We start from the raw sequence: 19,646 nt of genomic DNA on the forward strand, positions 1-19,646 counted from the left end.
TCTCCAGTGACTGGTAAATAATTCTTGCTACAGTTCTGCCTGATCATTAAGGGAGTAGTTGATAATGCTTAAGGAAGGAAACTTCCAGGGATGTGGACATTTAAAAAGAGATCTTTTTTAGGGTTTGGGGTTTCTTGTTGTTGTTCTTGTTGGGGTTTTTTGTTTGTTTGTTTGGGGATTTTTTAAAATAAATTTATTTATTTATTTTTGTCTGCGTTGGGTCTTCGTTGCTGCACGTGGGCTTTCTCTAGTTGCGGCGAGAGGGGGATACCTTTCGTTGCGGTGCGTGGGCTTCTTATTGCAGTGGCTTCTCTTATTGCAGAGCACCGGCTCTAGGCGTGCAGGCTTCAATAGTTGTGGCTCGTGGGCTCTAGAGCGCAGGCTCGGTAGTTGTGGCGCACGGGCTTAGTTGCTGCGTGGCATGTGGGATCTCTCCCGACCAGGGATCGAACCTGTGTCCCCTGCATTGGCAGGTGGATCCTTAACCACTGAGCCACCAGGGAAGTCCTGTTTGAGTTTTTTTTGGGGGGGGATGTTTGTTTTGGTTCTGGTTTTGGTTTTGGTTTGCTGCTGGAAGCACTCTAGCAGACCCAAACAGACCTCTGTCCCTTTACTAGCTAGAACTCCAGACTGTCTCAAAGATGGAGAGTTTCCCCTTAGAGAATCTTTGTGGGGAGACATCTCCACCTTCTAATGAGGAAAAGCAAACCCTCTTCAGATGGGCCATTTTAACAGACTACTTGACATATTACTCCGCAATGTTACTGTCCTCTAGGAAGTACTACATAAGCAACATGTCCTCAACCTATTCTGTGTCAAACAACACCAAATCCAACTCACAGACATTTGAGGTGTTATTCACTCATTCAGTAAATATTTACTAAAGCTGATTATTTCAAGAAACTTGTTCTAAGAGCTATATAAAAAGCAAAGATTAATAAAGACATCTTTAAGCAACAAATGAAAAACAACCATAAAATACAATAAAAGTTGAGTGATATATAACAAAACTATGAGAGATACAGAGACTCAGGCATTCAAAAGAGAAGGCTTCATGGAAATGACAGCACTTATTGAGGAGAGACTTAAAGGACAAATAGGATTTGAAAAGGCTGATGATTCCAAGTTGAAAGAATGCCATGTGCTAAAACATAGGTGCATAAAATAGATAAAGAATAAAAAAATCACAAAGGGTTTATTGTATCTTGAGCCCATGGGAGGATGTAATCAAAGGAGACCGTGGATATATCATATGAGGATGGATCATTAAGAATCTTAAATACCAAACTCCCACTAAGGAATTTTTATTTGTGCATACATTACTTGGATTTTTCTATTTTTGATTGGTAAGAGTTGTGCTCTTCTCTCATAGATTTCCTCTTGTCTTTTTATTAATCCAAATACTAGTGAAAGGCATCGAATTTTCAGGTAATATTGAATTAGCAATAGAGTGTCTACGCATTCTCAATCAGTTTACCTGAGGATATGGATCTGTGTAGTGAATGGCTAAGTTAAGCAAAAAGGTTATCAGTCTCAAATATGAACTACTTATGGATGAAGACCCATTATTAGAATAAAGATAAAAATGAAAGGTAGTGAAAGCAGGGTATAATGTTAGAGGCAAAGTAATTGTTGAAGAATTAGAAATAAAATTTTGGTTAACAAAAGTAAGCAAGAATAATTTTTGGTTTGGGGCCTTACTTAGGCCCCCCTGCAACACCACTCTCGCCTCTAACACATAGACATACCAGGGACCATACATGAGAAAGATAGCCCCAAGGGAGCTCTGTAAAACAAAAATAAAGGAATCCTTCAACTCAAAATGCAACACTCACCACTTTTTCCTATCAATTCCAAATGTCCTCAGATCCCCAGAACATCACGACTCCTGGTGCAGCACACCTCTGATTGGCCATCCTCAGCAGAGGTCAGAGGAGCCATGGGGAACCACGCCACTGTCACCAAGTTTGTCCTGCTGGGGCTCTCAGATGCCTGTGAGCTGCAGATGCTCATCTTCCTGGGGCTCCTCCTGACCTGCCTCCTCACTCTACTGGTCCTCACCCTCATGGACAGGCACCTCCACACCCCCATGTACTACTTCCTCCGCAACTTTGCCATCCTGGAGATCTGGTTCACCCTGGTCATCTTCCCCAAAATGCTGTCCAACATCCTGACAAGATACAGAACCATCTTCCTGGCAGGTTGCTTTCTTCAGTTTTTCCTCTATTTCTTCCTGGGAACCACAGAATTCTACCGACTGGCAGTGATGTCCTTTGACAGGTATGTGGCCATATGTAAACCCTTGCGTTATGTCACCATCAATGAGCAAAAGGGTCTGTGTCCAGCTAGTTCTTTGTTCATGGATGACAGGATTCCTTATCCATCATCGTTCCAAGTTTCATCATATTTCAGCAGCCGTTCTGTGGCCCCAATATCATTAATCATTTCTTCTTTGACAACTTTCCACTCCTGGAACTCATATGTGCGGACACAAGTCTGATTGAGCTTCTGGGTTTTATTTTGGCCAACTTCAGCTTACTGGGCACTCTGTCCATGAAGGCCACCTGCTATGGCCACATCCTCCACACCATCCTGCAAAACCCCTCAGCTAAGGAGAGGCAGAAAGCCTTCTCAACCTGCTTCTCCCACATCACCGTTGTCTCTCTCTTCTATGGCAGTTGCATCTTCATGTATGTCCAGTCAGGCAAGGGTGGCCAGGGCGAGGACAGGAACAATGTGGTGGCCTTGCTCAATACCATGGTGACCCCAATGTTCAACCCCTTCATCTACACCCTGAGGAACAAACAGGTGAAGCAGGTGTTTAGGGAGCAGGTGAACAAGCTCTTCTTACAAAGATGTACCGGACCTGAGAGGAGGGGAGGAAGTTACCTCCTTGCCTGAACCTCTGCAAATGCCGCTTCTGTCCTGATCTCCATGAACTATCCCCTCCTAGATAGTTTTCAGCATGTCCTCTAATCTACAGTGGTTTCTCACATGCATCATTATTGGCTCACACAGTCTTCTCAGAGTACAGAAAGCTCAGCGTACCACAGCTATGTCTGGTATGTCTTAATGTTTCTGACCCTAGCCTATACCTGAGTTTCTTAATCTTGCCTCATTTTTAAGTTATAATTATAAACTTAGCATACCTTCTTCACTAGAACATTTCAAAATTGATAAAAAAATACTCTCAGTAAGAATATATTCATGATAGACTTCAGAAATATTATATATACAGAAAAATTAATGAGGTGGAATGGCCAAGAAATGTTGACAAAAAAAGTATCAGGTATTAAAAACACTAACTTAAAAACAAACAAATACAACAGTGGAATTGGATACCCTAGAAAGATAATGCAGAGTAGACATAAAGATCTAACAGATAATTAAAGTAGACTTTCTAATCAGTAAAGAAGGTCAAGTCAATAAACGATGCCAAGACTACTGGCTATAACCACATTAGAAGACTTCCTTTAAAAAAGATTGAGGTCTAGTACATAGTTGGTTATTTGGGTGGGAGAAAGGTTAGAGCAGAATATCAACTTAAATGTTATATGTGCCTTAAATATTTATTTGAAATTAAAACCTAGAAACACATATGTACTCACTAGTCTATAAATATCCTTTTCTTTGAGAATGAATACAATGACTGTTGTAGTATTTCTTGTTTAAACCACATTCATAATATGAAATTTCAAGATTGGTTTCAGCAGCACAAAAATTGTAAAGATGCTTAAGAAACTATCTGTGAGCAGAATTCTAGAATTTTTGCTTTTTGTTTGTCTTTTGCCAGTCTTCACAGTCCTTGCCCACACCTCAGTCAACAATTTTTTTTCTCAATAGTCAATTTTTTTTCAATAGATTCCAATATGGAATCTATTGAAAGGAACTGACTTCATTTTCATAGAAATAGCTTTGTTTTTATACTCGTATTTCATTGGCTTATCTTTATTTAGTTAAAATGTCATTACAATAACAAGTCCAACTATTACATCAAGGCTTAGAAACAACTGATTCTTGGTACAAGCCAACTGAAAGGAACAATAATATGCATGGGGGGGCTTCCCTGGTGGCGCAGTGGTTGAGAGTCCGCCTGCCCATGCATGGAACACGGGTTCGTGCCCCGGTCCGGGAGGATCCCACATGCCGCGGAGCGGCTGGGCCCGTGAGCCGTGGCCGCGGAGCCCGCGCGTCCGGAGCCTGTGCTCCGCAGCGGGAGACGCCACAACAGTGAGAGCCCCACGTACCACAAAATAATAATAATAATAATAATAATAATAATAATAATATGCATGGGTACAACAGAAGCCTACTAGCTGCAAAGCTAGTAGCTGCAAGGCATGCTGTGGACATCAATGATTTTTAGAAGCAGTATAGCACAAAGACTGAGAACAGCTACTAGAAACCTAGGTTCAGAACTCAGCTATTAGCCATTTGATCTTGAGTAAGCAATATTTCTTTGCAACTCAGATATATATGGAGATAATAATAGTATCTACCTCATAGAATCCTTATAAATATCAATGTATTAATATATGTTAGAATGCTTAGCACAGGGCTTGGTACAAAGTTAAGTACCATGTTAAGTGTCAGGTACTATGTTTTACTGAAGGAATAAGCTGAATAAATGAAGGTAAATGAAGAGATTACCTAGTACCTTGAAGAAAAAGTTGTTAGATCCTCACCTCATCTCTTAAACTGAAATAAATTCAGGATGAATTAAGTAGATAGATATAAACCATGAAAAAGAAAATTTAGGTATAAATTATTTTATTAAAGACATGTAGGGAGCTTTTTTGATGGAAGAAATATAAAAATAAGTTTACAAATTAGGCTATGTAAAATTTTTAGACTTCTTTACATTAGGAAAAAAAACATAAATGCTGTAATGGCCATATTTCTATCTGCCTGCATGCATTTCCCATTCTTAAAGTAGTAGGTCCCTGATCTTTCTCAGTAAGGCCCTTCCCCCACTCAGTTCATGGAGCTGGGGTGGTGGTGACTTCATCCCTAACCAGTCAGAGCATGACCATGGTTATTGGCTCAGGAATGGCCATATCACTAAAATTAGGCCAGTGAAACCAAACAAGTCTCAATTCTGAGATACTTGTGGGAACTGGTGGAAGAGTCTCTCTGCTGGACTTGAGGTTGGGAGAAAGTAGGGGAAAAAGGAGAGAAGACACAAATTACCAATAAGGGGAATAAGAAAGTGGATACCACTATGAATTCTATAGGAATTAAAAAGTAATAATGGAACATTATGAACAACTTTTAATGTTTTTGACAACTTAGATGAAATGGATAAATTTCTTGAAAGACACAAGCTACCAAAGCTTACCCAAAATAAAATAGATAACTCTAGCAGTCCTACATCTTTTAAAGAAATTGCGTTTGTAGTTAAAAACTTCCCCAAAAAGAAAAGTGCAGGCCCAGATGTCCTCATGGTTAACTCTACTAATTACTTTAAAAAGAGATAATGCCAATGCTATAAAACTCTTTCAGAAAACAGAAGAGGAAGAAACACTTCCCAAATTAACCTATGAAGCCAGCATTATCCTGACCAAAATCAGACAAACATACTAACAAGAAAGAAGTTACAAATATCCTTCAGAACATAGATTTTAAAATTCTTAAAAAAAACTTTAGCAAACTATTTCCAACAACATAGCAAAAAGGTAATACATCCTTGACCGAGTGGGGGTTATCCCACAATTACAAGATTGGTTCAACAACCAAAAGTCAATCATATGTAATTCACTACATTAACAGATGAAGGAGAAAAACCATATGATCATCTCAATAGATGCAGAAAAAGCATTTAACAAAAGTCAACCCCCATTCATGATTAAAAAGAAAAACTGGATAGCAAACTAAGATAGAAGAGATATTTTAGCAAACTAAGATAGAAGAGAATTTCCTCTAGCTGATAAAGGATACTTATGAAAAACCCACAGTAAAATACTAAATAGTGAAAGACTGAATGCTTTCCCCTAAGATTAGGAACAAGAACTTTACAACTTCTACTCAACATTGTACTATAGGATCCCAGCCAATGCAATGGTAAAAAGAAATAAAAGGCATGCAGACTTATCATGAAAGGATGCTGAATTTTGTCAACTGCTTTTTCCTGCATCTATGGTCATGTGATTTTTAAAATTATTTACTTATTTATTTGGCTGCGCTGGGTCTTAGTTGTGGCACGTGGGATCTTCATTGCAGTGTGCAGGATCTTCGTTGTGGCATGCAGGATCTTTAGTTGCAGCATGTGGGATCTAGTTCCCTGACCAGGGATCGAACCCCAGCCCCCTGCATTGGGAGCACAGAGTCTTAACTGCTGGACCACCAGGGAAGTCCCGATCATTTGACTTTTATCCTTCATTTTGTTAATGTGGTGTATCACATTTCTTGATTTGTGGATGTTGAACCATCTTGCATCCATGGACTAAATTCACTTGATCATGGTGTATGATCCTTTTAATGTACTGTTAAATGCAGTTTGCTAAACTTTTTTGAAGATTTTTGCATCTGTGTTCATCAGGGATATTAAGTATAACATTTTTTTCTTGTAGTGTCCTTCTCTGGCTTTGGTATCAAGGTCATACTAGCCTTACAAAATGAGTTTGGCAGTATTTTCCCCTCTTCACTTTTTTGCAAGAGTTTAAGAAGGACTGGTATTAATTTTTCTTTAAATGTTTGGTAGAATTTACCAGTGAAGCCATCTAGTCCTGGATTTTCTTTCTTTTTTCCTTTTTTTTTGGGTGGAGGGGTGTTGATTACTGATTTAATCTCCTTACTATTAACTGGTCTGTTCAGCTGATATAAAGGGAACCTACCTCTGCATAATAAGGACCATATATGACAAGCCCACAGCTAACATTTTACTCAACGGTGAAGCTTTTCCTCTAAGATTAGGAACAAGACAAGGATGCCCACTCTTTCCACTTTTATAGTACTCTTTCAACATAGTACTGAAAATCCTAGCCAGAGAAATTAGGCAAGAAAAAGAAACATAAAGACTCCAAATTGCAAAGGAAGAAGTAAGGTTGTCTTTATTGGCTGATGACATTTTATATATAGAAAACCCTAAAGACTCCTCTAAAAAACTGTTAGAACTAATAAACGAATTCAGTAAAGTTGCACAATGCAAAATCACCACACAAAAATAGGTTGTATTTCTATACATTAATAACAAACTATCAGAAAGAGAAACCGAGACAACAATCCTATTTACAATAGCATCAAAAATAATAAAATACTTAGGAATATATTTTACCAGGGAGGTAAAAGATCTGTACATTGAAAACTATAAGACATTAATGAAATAAATTGAAGGGGACATAAATACATGGAAAGATATCCTGTGTTCATGGATTAGAAGAATTAACAGTGTTAAAATGTCCATAACTACCCAAAGCAATCTACAAATTTAATGCAATCCTTATCAAAACAATCCTAAAATTTGTATGGACCCACAAAAGACCTTGAATAGCCACAGAAATCTTGAGAAAGAACAACAAAGCTGGAGACATCACATTTCCTGATTTCAAACTCTATTACAAAGCTATAATAATCAAAACAATATGGTATTGGCATAAAAACTCAGTGTTAACAGAACAGAGAGCCCAGAAATAAACCTATGCATATATGCTCAATTAATTTTTAACAAAGGAGCTAAGAATATACAACAGTAAAGGATAGTGTCTTCAACAGGTGTTGAGAAAACTGGATGTCCACATGCCAAAGACTGAAACTGGACCCCTATCTTACACTACTCACAAAAAATCAACTCAAAATGGATTGAACATAGACCTGAGTCCTTAAAACTCCTAGAAGAGAACATAAGGAGTAAGATCCTTGACACTGGTCTTGGCCATGATTTTTGGATATGACACCAAAAGCAAAGGCAACGAAAGCAAAATAAACAAGTGAGACTGCATCAAACTAAAAAGTGTCTGCATAGCAAATGAAACCATCAACAAAGTGAAAAGTCAACCTATGGAATGGCAGAAAGTATTTGCAAGCCATATATCTGATAAGGGGTTAATATCCAAAATATACAGAACACATAAACTCAATAGCAAAAAAAAAATACACAACCCAATTTAAAAATGGGCAAAGAGCCCGAATAGACATTTTTCCAAAGAAGACATACAACAGGCAAATGAAAAGGTGATTCACATCATTAATCCTTGGGGAAATGCAAATCAAAACCACAATGAGATATCACTTTACACCTGTTAAGATGCCTATTACTAAAAAGAAAAGAGATAACGAATGTGGGCAAAGTTATGGAGAAGAGAAAACTCTCATGCACTGTTGGTGGGAATGTAACTGGTACTATCACCATGGAAAACAGTATGGCGATTCCTTAAGAAATTAAAAATAGAAGTATATAAGATCCAGCAATCCCACTTCTGGATATACAACCAAAGGAAACAAAATCATTTTTTCGAAGAGGTATCTATATTCCCATGTTCATTGCAGCATTACTCACAATAGCCAAGGTACAGAAATAACCTGAGTCCATTGACAGATAAATTAATAAAGAAAATGTGGTATACATAAATAATGGGATATCATTCATCCTGTAAAAAAAGAAGGAAATCCTGACATTTGTGACAGCATGCATGAACCTGGAGGGCATTATACTAAGTAAAATAAGCCAGACAGAGAAAGACAAGCACTACACGATATCACTTATATGTGGAACAACAACAAAAAAAAGTTGAACTAATAGAAACAGATAGTAGAAAAGTGGTTGCCAGGGGCTGGGGTGGAGAAAATAGGGAGAGGTTGGTAAAAGGGTACAAACTTTCAATTATAAGATGAATAAGGTATGAGGATCTAACGTGTAATGTGGTGAGTATAGTTGATAATGCTGTACTGTATAATCGAAAGTTGCTAAGTGAGTAGAACTTAAATGTTCTCACCAAAATAAAAAGGTAATTATGTAAGGTGATGGGTATGTTAATTAACTCTGGGGTTATCCTTTAACAATATATACATCTATCAAATCATCACCTCGTACACTTTAAATACCTCACAGGGGCTTCCCTGGTGGCGCAGTGGTTGAAAGTCCGCCTGCTGATGCAGGGGACGTGGGTTTGTGCCCCGGTCCGGGAAGATCCCACATGCCGCAGAGCGGCTGGGTCCGTGAGCCATGGCCGTTGAGCCTGCGCGTCCGGGGCCTGTGCTCCGTGGCGGGAGAGGCCACGACGGTGAGAGGCCCACATACCGCAAAACAAACAAACAAACAAACAAACAAAAAAACCTTACAATTTTATTTGTCAATTGTACCTCAGTAAAAAGAAAAAAAGGGCACACAGTTTGGGGGGTAGTAGGAGGTAAAATTGTTTTTGTTTTCAAATGATATAATCATCTATGTAGAAAATCCTAAGGAATCTACCCAAAAATCTTCCCAGAATTAATGAATAAGTGTAGTAAGGTTGTAGAATACAAGATTCTTATAGAGAAGCCTATATGCTAACCTATATGCTAGCGGTAAACAATCAGAAATTGAATTTTTTTTAAAAACATTTACAACCACACCAAAAAATATGAAATACTTAGGGGTGAATTTAACAAAAGATTTTTAAGACTTGAATATGCAAGTCTGAAAACAATAAAACTGTACTGAGAAAAATTAAAGACTTTAATAATAAAAGGAGAAATATATTGATGAATTGCAAGACACATTATTATTACGATGTCACTACTCATAAATTGCTGGTGAAATCATAAATTGGTACAATTTCATATTATCTAATGAAGTTGAAGATCTGCATAAACCACAACCTACTAAAACCACTAAATCTAGCATGTGCCCTGGAGAAACTCTTGCATGTGTGTCCAAGAGACATGTCCAAAAACATTCATAGCCACACTGCTAGAAATTGGAGGGAAGAAACTGAAAACAATCAAAATGTCTCTCCACAAAGTAACGGAAAAAGCAATGTTACATAGTGGAATACTATATGACAGTGAAAATGAATGAATGATAAACCACATACTTTAACACGGATGACTGTCAGAAACATAATATTGCAGTAACAAAAGAATATACACAATTTGATGCCATTTATATAAAGTTCAAAAATGTGCAAAGATAAAAATATATTGTTTAGTAACATATACACATATAGTAAAACTATAAAGGAAAGCTAGGGAAAGATAAGCTCAAAAAATTCAGGACTGCAGTTAGTTCAGGTGGGAAAAGAAGATGGAGTTGGAGAGGGCACATACAGACCATCAACAGTGTTGATGTCCTATTTCTTAAGCTGGGTGGTAGGTACATGTGTGTTCATTTTACGGTTGTCCTTTTATCTTACGTGTAGATTATAAATACACGTAAGTATTTATTTAATGTTTAATAAAAAATTTTAAAATAAAATACAATTAAAATCCCCATGAGAAGCACTTCGAGCCAAAAATAATGGCACACAACCTGCTGAGAATTACATATAATTCTACCAAAACCTGGCTGAGGACTTCTCACTATAGGATGTGAGGATGACAGGTAAGAGGAAAATGCAGGTATTTCATTTTGAGTAATGTATAGTTTATTTGGCGAGGGTGGAGGGGCAATAGGCCTTTATAATAAGTAGAGAGATTATAATACTTAAAAAGCACTTACACAAGCATCGTATCAGTTGAGCCTCATAACAGTTGTTTGAGATGCAGTACCTAGTATTTTGATCTCCATTTTTCAACAGGGGAAGCTGAGAATCTCAGAGGTTAAGGGGACATGCCTAAGATCACACCACTGCTGGTGAGTGGCAGGGTCAGAACTGGAATCCAGGCCTTCCAGTTCCAGGTCGAGTGCACTTCCAGTGTACAGATCTGCTCACCTTGAGGACAGCGTGGAAGCATGTGGCAGGGAAAGAGCTGCCAGGGGGATGTAGACTCAGATAGGAAGAGTGGTGGGAGGACAACTTTGGCCAACTTCACAGCTTCGCCTAGGACCAAGCCTGAATCGGGGGTCACATCACAGCAGGACAGAAATCTCCATCGGCTGTCTCGGTTCTCATCTCCAATCTTCTCATGCCCTCTCCACGTTTCCATGCCTCTGCCCACTGGTTCCAGCATTCTCTGCCTCTGGGTTCCTACCTACCTACCCCATTATGATGCTACCGACATCTTTCTTAAAAAGAGAATTTAGCCCTGTCCCAGCTTCTCCAGTCTTAAATTCCCACACACTGCTCAACAAACAACATTCTTAGGATATTGCCTTTTTATAGAGCAACAGGGACTATAAATGGTAATGTTCCTTCCCATTTTATTATTACACCACACTGCAGACTTCTGGTCTCAGTGCCCAACTTACTTCCTTTAGCGCTCTCCCTTTATCTTTCTCCAACATTGCATTAGATACTTGAGAGTTACACTATTTTAGGAATCTCAAGAATCTTCACATTGCACATGTAAAGGGTCTAAGGCCTTCTATAGTAGAAGGTAAATTACAGATATGTGGTGTATATAGTATCTAGCTTTGTTCAGACCACAAAACAAACTATTCCAAATTGCCTTGCTGTGAAATAAACTCACTCATTCATTCATTCAGCCATCCATCTATCTATTTGTAACCAATAAATCAACTTCTCCACAAACCCATGGAGATATGTGGCTACATGTGGTCATATTTTTTTATTTTTTCAGTTAATTATGCAAATCCCCATTTTCTGTATTGACATCAATTCTAGTATCTGTTATTGGGCCTACCTGTTTCTCTCCTAAAGGGCCCCTGAAATCCAGTCATTACACAGAAAGGGGGTATAGCAGACAGGCTGGTCTCACACAAGCACGCGTCTGAGCGCACACGTATCCACTCGGCCTTTCACCATTTCAACACACACCAGTGACTTCCAACATCGCCTTTCAAAGAGATTGGAAGGCTTTCTCTGGCCACAGGAGCTGCTCTGCCGTGCTCACAGAACCAGGAGAAGCCACTCACCTACTCTCCTTTAGAGAGGATGACTTCAGAAGGAGTCTTCTGAAAGGAACGCCCTTTAGTGAGTCCATGGTCATTTCCCTTTCTAAAGAAAACTCCCAATCTGGTTCCGAGGTGCCCATTGGTCCCTTTGTGGGAGAAGACATGGCATAGGGGCTGCCTTCAGTGATTCATGGAGACTTTCAAGTTTATAGCACCTCTGTCACTTTTGAAAAGGAACATATACATTTAACCTCTATCATTTTTTTCTTGAAAACAAATCTTAGTATCAACTTCTCTCCATATCCACTGCTCCCACCTGGTTCAGGTCTCCAGCACCTGTCATGGATGACTTGTGATGGTCCCCTCACCCACCTCCCTGAGCCCTCTTTTGCCCACCTCCAGCCCATCCTCCCACAGCAGCCAGAGTGATCTTTATCAAACATAAATGGGGTCAAGTCACTTCCCTAAAACTCATTAATAGCTTCCCTTTAATCTTCAAATAAAACTCAAATGCCTTACCTTAACCCCCAGTGTCCTTTGGTGATTTCAAGAGCATTTGATTTTCTAAGAGAGACCCAGTTGATTGCAAATTGCCTTGTGTGGCCCAGGTCTAGCTGTCCAGCAGCAGCTTCTGCCTTTGCCCTTCCTCCACCACCCTCCAAACACACTGACCTCCTTCTGGTACTGGGATACACCAGCTCTTCCCCTACATGGAGTCTTTGCCCTTGTTCTTTCCTCTGGAGAGTTACTTTTCCCCCAGCCTTGACTGTGATGAGCTCAGTTCATTCACCAGGTGTCAGCATAAATGTCACTCCCCAAAGAAGTCTTCCCTGACCATTCTGTTTACATAGATCATCCTCTTGCCCTCAATTTTTCTACCTCAACACCTATTTGTTACACTGACACACTTCAAATTTAAAATGAATCCTTCCTAGAACACACCCTCTCACCATACACAAAAATAAACTCAAAAGGACTTAAACATAAGACATGATACCATAAAATTCCTAGCAGAGATCATAGGCAGAATGTCCTCCGACATAAATCATGCCAATCTTTTCTTAGGTCAGTCTCCCAAGGCAATAGAAATAAAAACAAAAATAAACAAATGGGACCTAATCAAACTTACAAGCTTTTGCACAGCAAAGGAAACAATAAACAAAATGAAAAGACAACCTACAGAATGGGAGAAAATATTTGCAAACGATGTGACTGACAAGGGTTTAATTTCCAAAATATACAAACAGTTCGTACAACTCAACAACAAAAAACAACCCAATCAAAAAATGGACAGAAGACCTAAATAGACATTTCTCCAAAGAAGACATACAGGTGACCAATAGGCACATAAAAAGATGTTCAACATTGCTAATTATTAGAGAAATGCAAATCAAAACTACAATGAGGTACCGCCTCACACCAGTCAGAACGGCCATCGTTTAAAACTCTACAAATAACAAATGCTGGAAAGGGTGTAGAGAAAAGGGAACCCTCCTACACTGTTGGTGGGAATGTAAATTGGTACAGCCACTGTGGAAAATAGTATGGAGTTTCCTCAGAATAGTAAAAATAGAGTTACCATATGATCCAGCAATCCCACTCAAGACAAAACTCTAATTCAAAAAGATACACACTCTTGCACTGTTGGTGGGAATGTAAATTGATACAGCCACTGTGGAGAACAGTATGGAGGTTCCTTAAAAAACTACAAATAGAACTACCATATGACCCAGCAATCCCACTACTGGGCATATACCCTGAGAAAACCATAATTCAAAATAGTCATGTACCAAAATGTTCATTGCAGCTCTATTTACAATAGCCCAGAGATGGAAACAACCTAAGTGTCCATCATCGGATGAATGGATAAAGAAGATGTGGCACATATATACAATGGAATATTACTCAGCCATAAAAAGAAACGAAATTGAGCTATTTGTAATAAGGTGGATAGACCTAGAGTCTGTCATACAGAGTGAAGTAAGTCAGAAAGAGAGAGACAAATACCGTATGCTAAAACATATTTATGGAATTTAAGAAAAAAAAATGTCATGAAGAACCTAGGGGTAAGATAGGAATAAAGACACAGACCTACTAGAAAATGGACTTGAGGATATGGGGAGGGGGAAGGGGAAGGTGTGACAAAGCGAGAGAGAGGCATGGACATATATACACTACCAAACGTAAGGTAGATAGCTAGTGGGAAGCAGCCGCATAGCACAGGGAGATCAGCTCCGTGCTTTGTGACCGCCTGGAGGGGTGGGATAGGGAGGGTGGGAGGGAGGGAGACGCAAGAGAGAAGAGATATGGGAACATATGTATATATATATAACTGATTCATTTTGTTGTAAAGCAGAAACTAACACACCATTGTAAAGCAATTATACTCCAATAAAGATGTTTAAAAAAAAAACAGTAAAAAAAAAAATTCCATTCAAAATAGCATAAAAAAAAAAAAACCAAAAAGATACATGCAGGGCTTCCCTGGTGGCGCAGTGGTTGAGAGTCCACCTGCCGATGCAGGGGACACGGGTTTGTGCCCCAGTCCGGGAGGATCCCACATGCTGCGGAGCGGCTGGGCCCGTGAGCCATGGCCTCTGAGCCTGCGCGTCCGGAGCCTGTGCTGTGCAACGGGAGAGGCCACAACAGTGAGAGGCCCATTTACCGCAAAAAAAAAAAAAAAAAAATACATGCACCTTTATGTTCATAGCAGCACCATTCACAATAGCCAGGACATGGAAACAACCTGAATGTCCATTGACAGATGAATGGATAAAGAAGATGTGGTACATATATACAATGGAATACTACCCAGCCATAAAAAAGAACGAAATAGGGCTTCCCTGGTGGCGCAGTGGTTGAGAGTCCGCCTGCCGATGCAGGGGACGCGAGTTCGTGTCCCGGTCCGGGAGGATCCCACGTGCCATGGAGCGGCTGGGCCCGTGAGCCATGGCCGCTGGGCCTGCGCGTCCGGAGCCTGTGCTCCGCAACGGGAGAGGCCACGGCAGTGAGAGGTCTGCGTACCAGAAAAAAAAAAAAAGAACGAAATAATGCCATTTGCAGCAACATGGATGCAACTAGAGATCATCATACTAAGTGAAGTAACTCAGGAAGAGAAAGACATATACCATATGATATCACTTACCCGTGAAATCTAAAATATGACAAAAACGAACGTATCTATGAAACAGAACCACGGACATAGAGAACAGACTGGTGGTTGTCAAGGGGAAAGGGGTTGGGGGAGGGATGGAGTGGGAGGTTGGGCTTAGCAGATGTAAGCTTTTATATATAGAATGGATACACAACAAGGTCCTACTGTATAACACAGAGAGCTATATTCAATATCCTATGATAAACCATAATGGAAAAAAATATTTTTTAAAAAATGTATATATATATGTGTATGTGTATATATATATATGTGTTTATATATATAACTGAATCACTTTGCTGTACAGCAGAAATTAATACATTGTAAATCAACTATCCTTCAATTTTAAAATACTGATCAAAAATAAATAAAGTAAAATGAAATGAATCCTTCCTTCCCCACTTCACTGTAAGCTTCTTGAAGACAAGGACTTGTTTTACGCCTAACATATAGTTGGTACTCAGTAAATATTTAATGAATGGTGGAGCATCATGCTGTACATATATCCATTCATTCAGTTATTGCTATTTCATCATCCTCTTGCTGCCTACAGATAGGATAACAAGATCACCCTTCATCTGTATTTATCTGCCACTACCTACCTTGTCCCTTATGGTTCTCAAATCATTACAAAGTTTTAACAATTGAGTGAAATCATTCTTCACTTGTTCCCTGGAGAACAGAGTTGACTCAAAATTATACTTCAGCCTTAATCACCTGAACAACTTGGAGAGAAAAATCTCAAATAAAGATCCTGCTAGCTCCTCAGTCTGGAAGGCTCTTTCCCTGCCAGAAGGCTGCTCCTTAGGAGGCTGAGGTGGGACCCCAAGGAGTGCAGAGCAGCTCTCCTCCCTCCCTGTGCTGCTCACAATTGTCTGCCTTGGAGTAACCCTGGAGAGAGGGGGAAAGAGAGAATTGGCCATGGAGGAGGCACACTAAGGTGTTAATCTGGGTCCTCCTCCCAAACACAATCCTGAATCTTGACTCTGTGGATGACCTCCAGGCAAAACCTTCTCTTTGGGTGAAGAGTGCCTTCCTCCAGAGGGTGCATGGGATCCTCACTTCAAAATGCCCTGCCATCCTTAGAAATAGGCACTGTGCTCAGTGGTTTTACATGTGAACAAGACCACGCCTCTCAGTCTGTATTTGTCCCGCATTTTTCTTTTCTTTTTTTAAAAATAAATTTATTTATTTATTTTTGGCTGCGTTGGGTCTTCATTGCTGTGCGCAGGCTTTCTCTAGTTGCGGCGAGCAGGGGCTATTCGTTGCGGTGCTTGGGCTTATTGCAGTGGCTTCTCTTGTTGCGGTGCACGGGCTCTAGGCGCCCGGACTTCAGGAGCTGTGGCTCATGTCCCGCATTTTTCATGTAATCATTATGAAATATAATTCCCAGCCTGTGGAGCTGAATACAATTCATAACCAAGATTATAAAATATTTTAAAATATTTTCCAGTTGTCTGTTTATTCCTCCTAATCCTCCGTATCCTCTACTGTTTTAGGTCATCTACCCCTTTGCTATCCAACTCACTGGAGGGAGAGGAAAGGAGTCAATGCTAGAGGAAGACATGAGGGTAGGTAGTTTCTAACTGAACTTCTGCAGACAGTACAAACCAGCATTAAAATGGTGATGCTGGGCTTCCCTGGTGTCGCAGTGGTTGAGAGTCCGCCTGCCGATGCAGGGGACACGGATTCGTGCCCCGGTCTGGGAAGATCCCACTATGCCGCGGAGCGGCTGGGCCCGTGAGCCATGGCTGCTGAGCCTGCGCGTCCGGAGCCTGTGCTCCGCAAAGGGAGAGGCCACAGCAGCGAGAGGCCCGCGTACCACACACACACACACACACACACACACACACACACACACACACACACACACACACACACACACACACACACACACACACACACACACACAAAATGGTGATGCTGTGAATGAGGTTATGGAGCATTTCCTACAATGGCCCCTTAATCAATCATTCAACAATTATTTATTGAGTGCCTGCCATATGCCTAACATTCAATCACTCGTTGGTTCAACAGAATTTTATGCTGCCGGGATCTGTGTTAGGGGCTAAAATGCAAAAATGAGTAAGATGTGGTCTCTACTCTCCAATAGCTCATTTCTGCAAAAAAAGACAAGACCACCAACTCATACAACTGAAGAATAATCTGAGTTAAATTATGTGTACTAGAACTGAATGTTCATAGAGCTCGGTGGACTGAAATTGTAAAGATGCAAAAAACCCAAAAACCTTCTTAAAGGAGGAAGTGCCTGAAAAGAGCTTTGAAAGAGAAGTAAATAATAGATAAGCAAAAGAAAGGAGGGAAGGCACCCCAGGCTGTGGGAACAGCTTTGGCAAAAGCCAGAGGCTAAAGCAGGCTTCAGATGCTTTGGGAGCAGCGAGGAAATGGAAAGGACAAAGTAGGCTCTTCATTAGATCCGCAAACCAGTTTAAACCTCTTTCCAAAGGAATGGTGAAATTTTGATAAGGTATTGTGTGGGGGTTATGAGTCTTTTAACTGTGCCGGCTTATAATTAAACCATTGTCTCTAGTCATTGCTAGATAGCTACTGAGAAAAGCCAGTTACCCCATGCTAATGTATAACTTCTTTGTTTTATGCAAAACAGCCAGCTCTAGTCTAAAAAAGAGCTGAGTGCCTCTATTCAAGTGGAATAGAATGAAAATAAAAACCCAGGGCTTTCATGCTCACAGGGTCTTTCCTGGACACACACAGTCAGAGCATCATGTAATTTTCTCTCTTTCCCTTCTAAGAGGGTGGAAAAAGAAGCAAAAATGCTCTGCATCCCAGAAGGCCAAGAATAAGCCAGGGCCTGGCTGTCCCCATGCAAGCAGCCATGCAGGCAGATGCAGCCACCAATCCCGAAGGCAAAGAACATAGGGGACAATGGAGAGATACACTGCTGAGGAGCAGAAGAAAACGAAAGGCTTCCAAAAAGTCAAACTGAAGGGAAATGTGTTTGTTTATAAAATTAAAGTTCAGAGAGAACAGATAAAGAAAAACTGAAGAATGAGTAGGAGAAGCCCAAAAATGCATTTTGCTCTTTTTTTTTTAATATCAAAGATAAAACTCCTTGACAGTAATAATTAGTTAGCTAGCCAGAGTTTTTAATTTTGGTCACCCTAATGAAGAGGGTGGAGAAAATTCAGAGGAGTGATGAATAACGGTCAGAGATAAAGAGGATTGGGATTGGATAGTCTTTATTTCTAAACAGAAGAGTTTCCTAATGATGGAGTCTGTTGTGCTAACCATTGTAACTGAAACAGATTATAAAACGTTTTCTGAAGCTTTCACAGTAGACAGGATCCTCCTAAAAGGACATATTTACCGTTTTTGTTTGTTTGTTTGTTTGTTTTGTGGTACGCGGGCCTCTCACCGCTGTGGCCTCTCCCACTGCGGAGCACAGACTCCGACACGCAGGCCCAGCGGCCATGGCTCACGGGCCCAGCCGCTCCGCGGCACGTGGGATCCTCCCGGACCCGGGCACAAACCCGCGTCCCCTGCATCGGCAGGCAGACTCCCAACATACGCGCCACCAGGGAAGCCCAAGGACATATTATGGTAGGAAAAGTAGAATATATGTTTGTGAAGGATCCTTAAAGAGTCTATGGATGACTGAAGCTCTTTTTTCTTTTTTAAATTGATTTTATTTTATTTATTTTTGGCGGCATTGGGTCTTTGTTGCTGCACACGGGCTTTTCTCTAGTTGCAGCGAGCCGGGGCTACTCTTTGCTGTGGTGCACGGGCTTATTGCTGTGGCTTCTCTTGTTGCAGTGCACGGGTTCTAGGCACACGTGCTTCAGTAGTTGGGGCACACAGGCTCAGTAGTTGTGGTGCACGGGCTTAGTTGCTCTGTGGCATGTTCTGTGGGATCTTCCCGGACCAGGGCTCAAACCCGTGTATCCTGCATTGGCAGGCTGATTCTTAACTACTGCACCACCAGGGAAGCCCTGGAGCTCTTACATTGCTAGTAGGAATGCAAAATGATACAACCACTTTGGAAAACAGTTTGACAGTCTCTTACAAAGATAAACATACACTTACCATACAATCCAGCAATCCCACTTTTAGGTATTTACCCAAAAGAAATGAAAACGTATGTCTACTCAAAGACTTGTATGCAAATATTCATAGCAACTTTATTCAAAATAGCCCCAAACTGGAAAAAACCCAAATGTCCATCAACTGGTGAATAGATAAATAAATCGATGGGATACCCATACGGTGGAATGCTACTCAGCAGTAAAAAGGAATAACTAATGATACAGGCAGCAACATGGACTCATCTCAAAAGCATCTGCTAAGTGGAATAAGCCAGACACTAAAGGCTATATACTGCATGATTCTGTTGGTGTGACAGTCTGGAAAAGGCAAAGGGGACAGAAATCGGATCAATGGTTGCCGGGGGCTAAGGATAGGGAAAGGGAACTGATTCCAAAGAGGAGGAAAAATTGGGGGGTTATGGAACTCTTCTATATCTTAATTGCAGTTGTAATAACACAACTATATACATCTGTCAAAATACATTAATCTGTATATTTTAAA

At 40.3% G+C, this 19,646-nt stretch overlaps 1 protein-coding gene and 1 long non-coding RNA gene across 5 annotated transcripts in view; one reads left to right on the forward strand and one right to left on the reverse strand.

Annotated features, from left to right (window-relative positions):
* LOC149750250 (uncharacterized) overlaps positions 1-19,646 on the reverse strand; it is a 93,039-nt gene that overhangs the window by 36,814 nt on the left and 36,579 nt on the right. The window lies entirely within an intron of this gene.
* LOC111164194 (olfactory receptor 6E1) lies at positions 64-4,534 on the forward strand. Its single transcript, XM_089905596.1, is given in 3 exon segments — positions 64-2,320; positions 2,322-2,381; positions 2,383-4,534. Coding segments are annotated over 3 exon segments (1,077 nt in total). The 5' UTR covers positions 64-1,822; the 3' UTR covers positions 2,902-4,534.

This window comes from Delphinapterus leucas, chromosome 2 (genome assembly GCF_059928025.1).
Source record: "Delphinapterus leucas isolate spDelLeu-1000000601 "Yukka" chromosome 2, BTC_Dleu_Yukka2, whole genome shotgun sequence".
Taxonomy (NCBI): domain Eukaryota; kingdom Metazoa; phylum Chordata; class Mammalia; order Artiodactyla; family Monodontidae; genus Delphinapterus; species Delphinapterus leucas.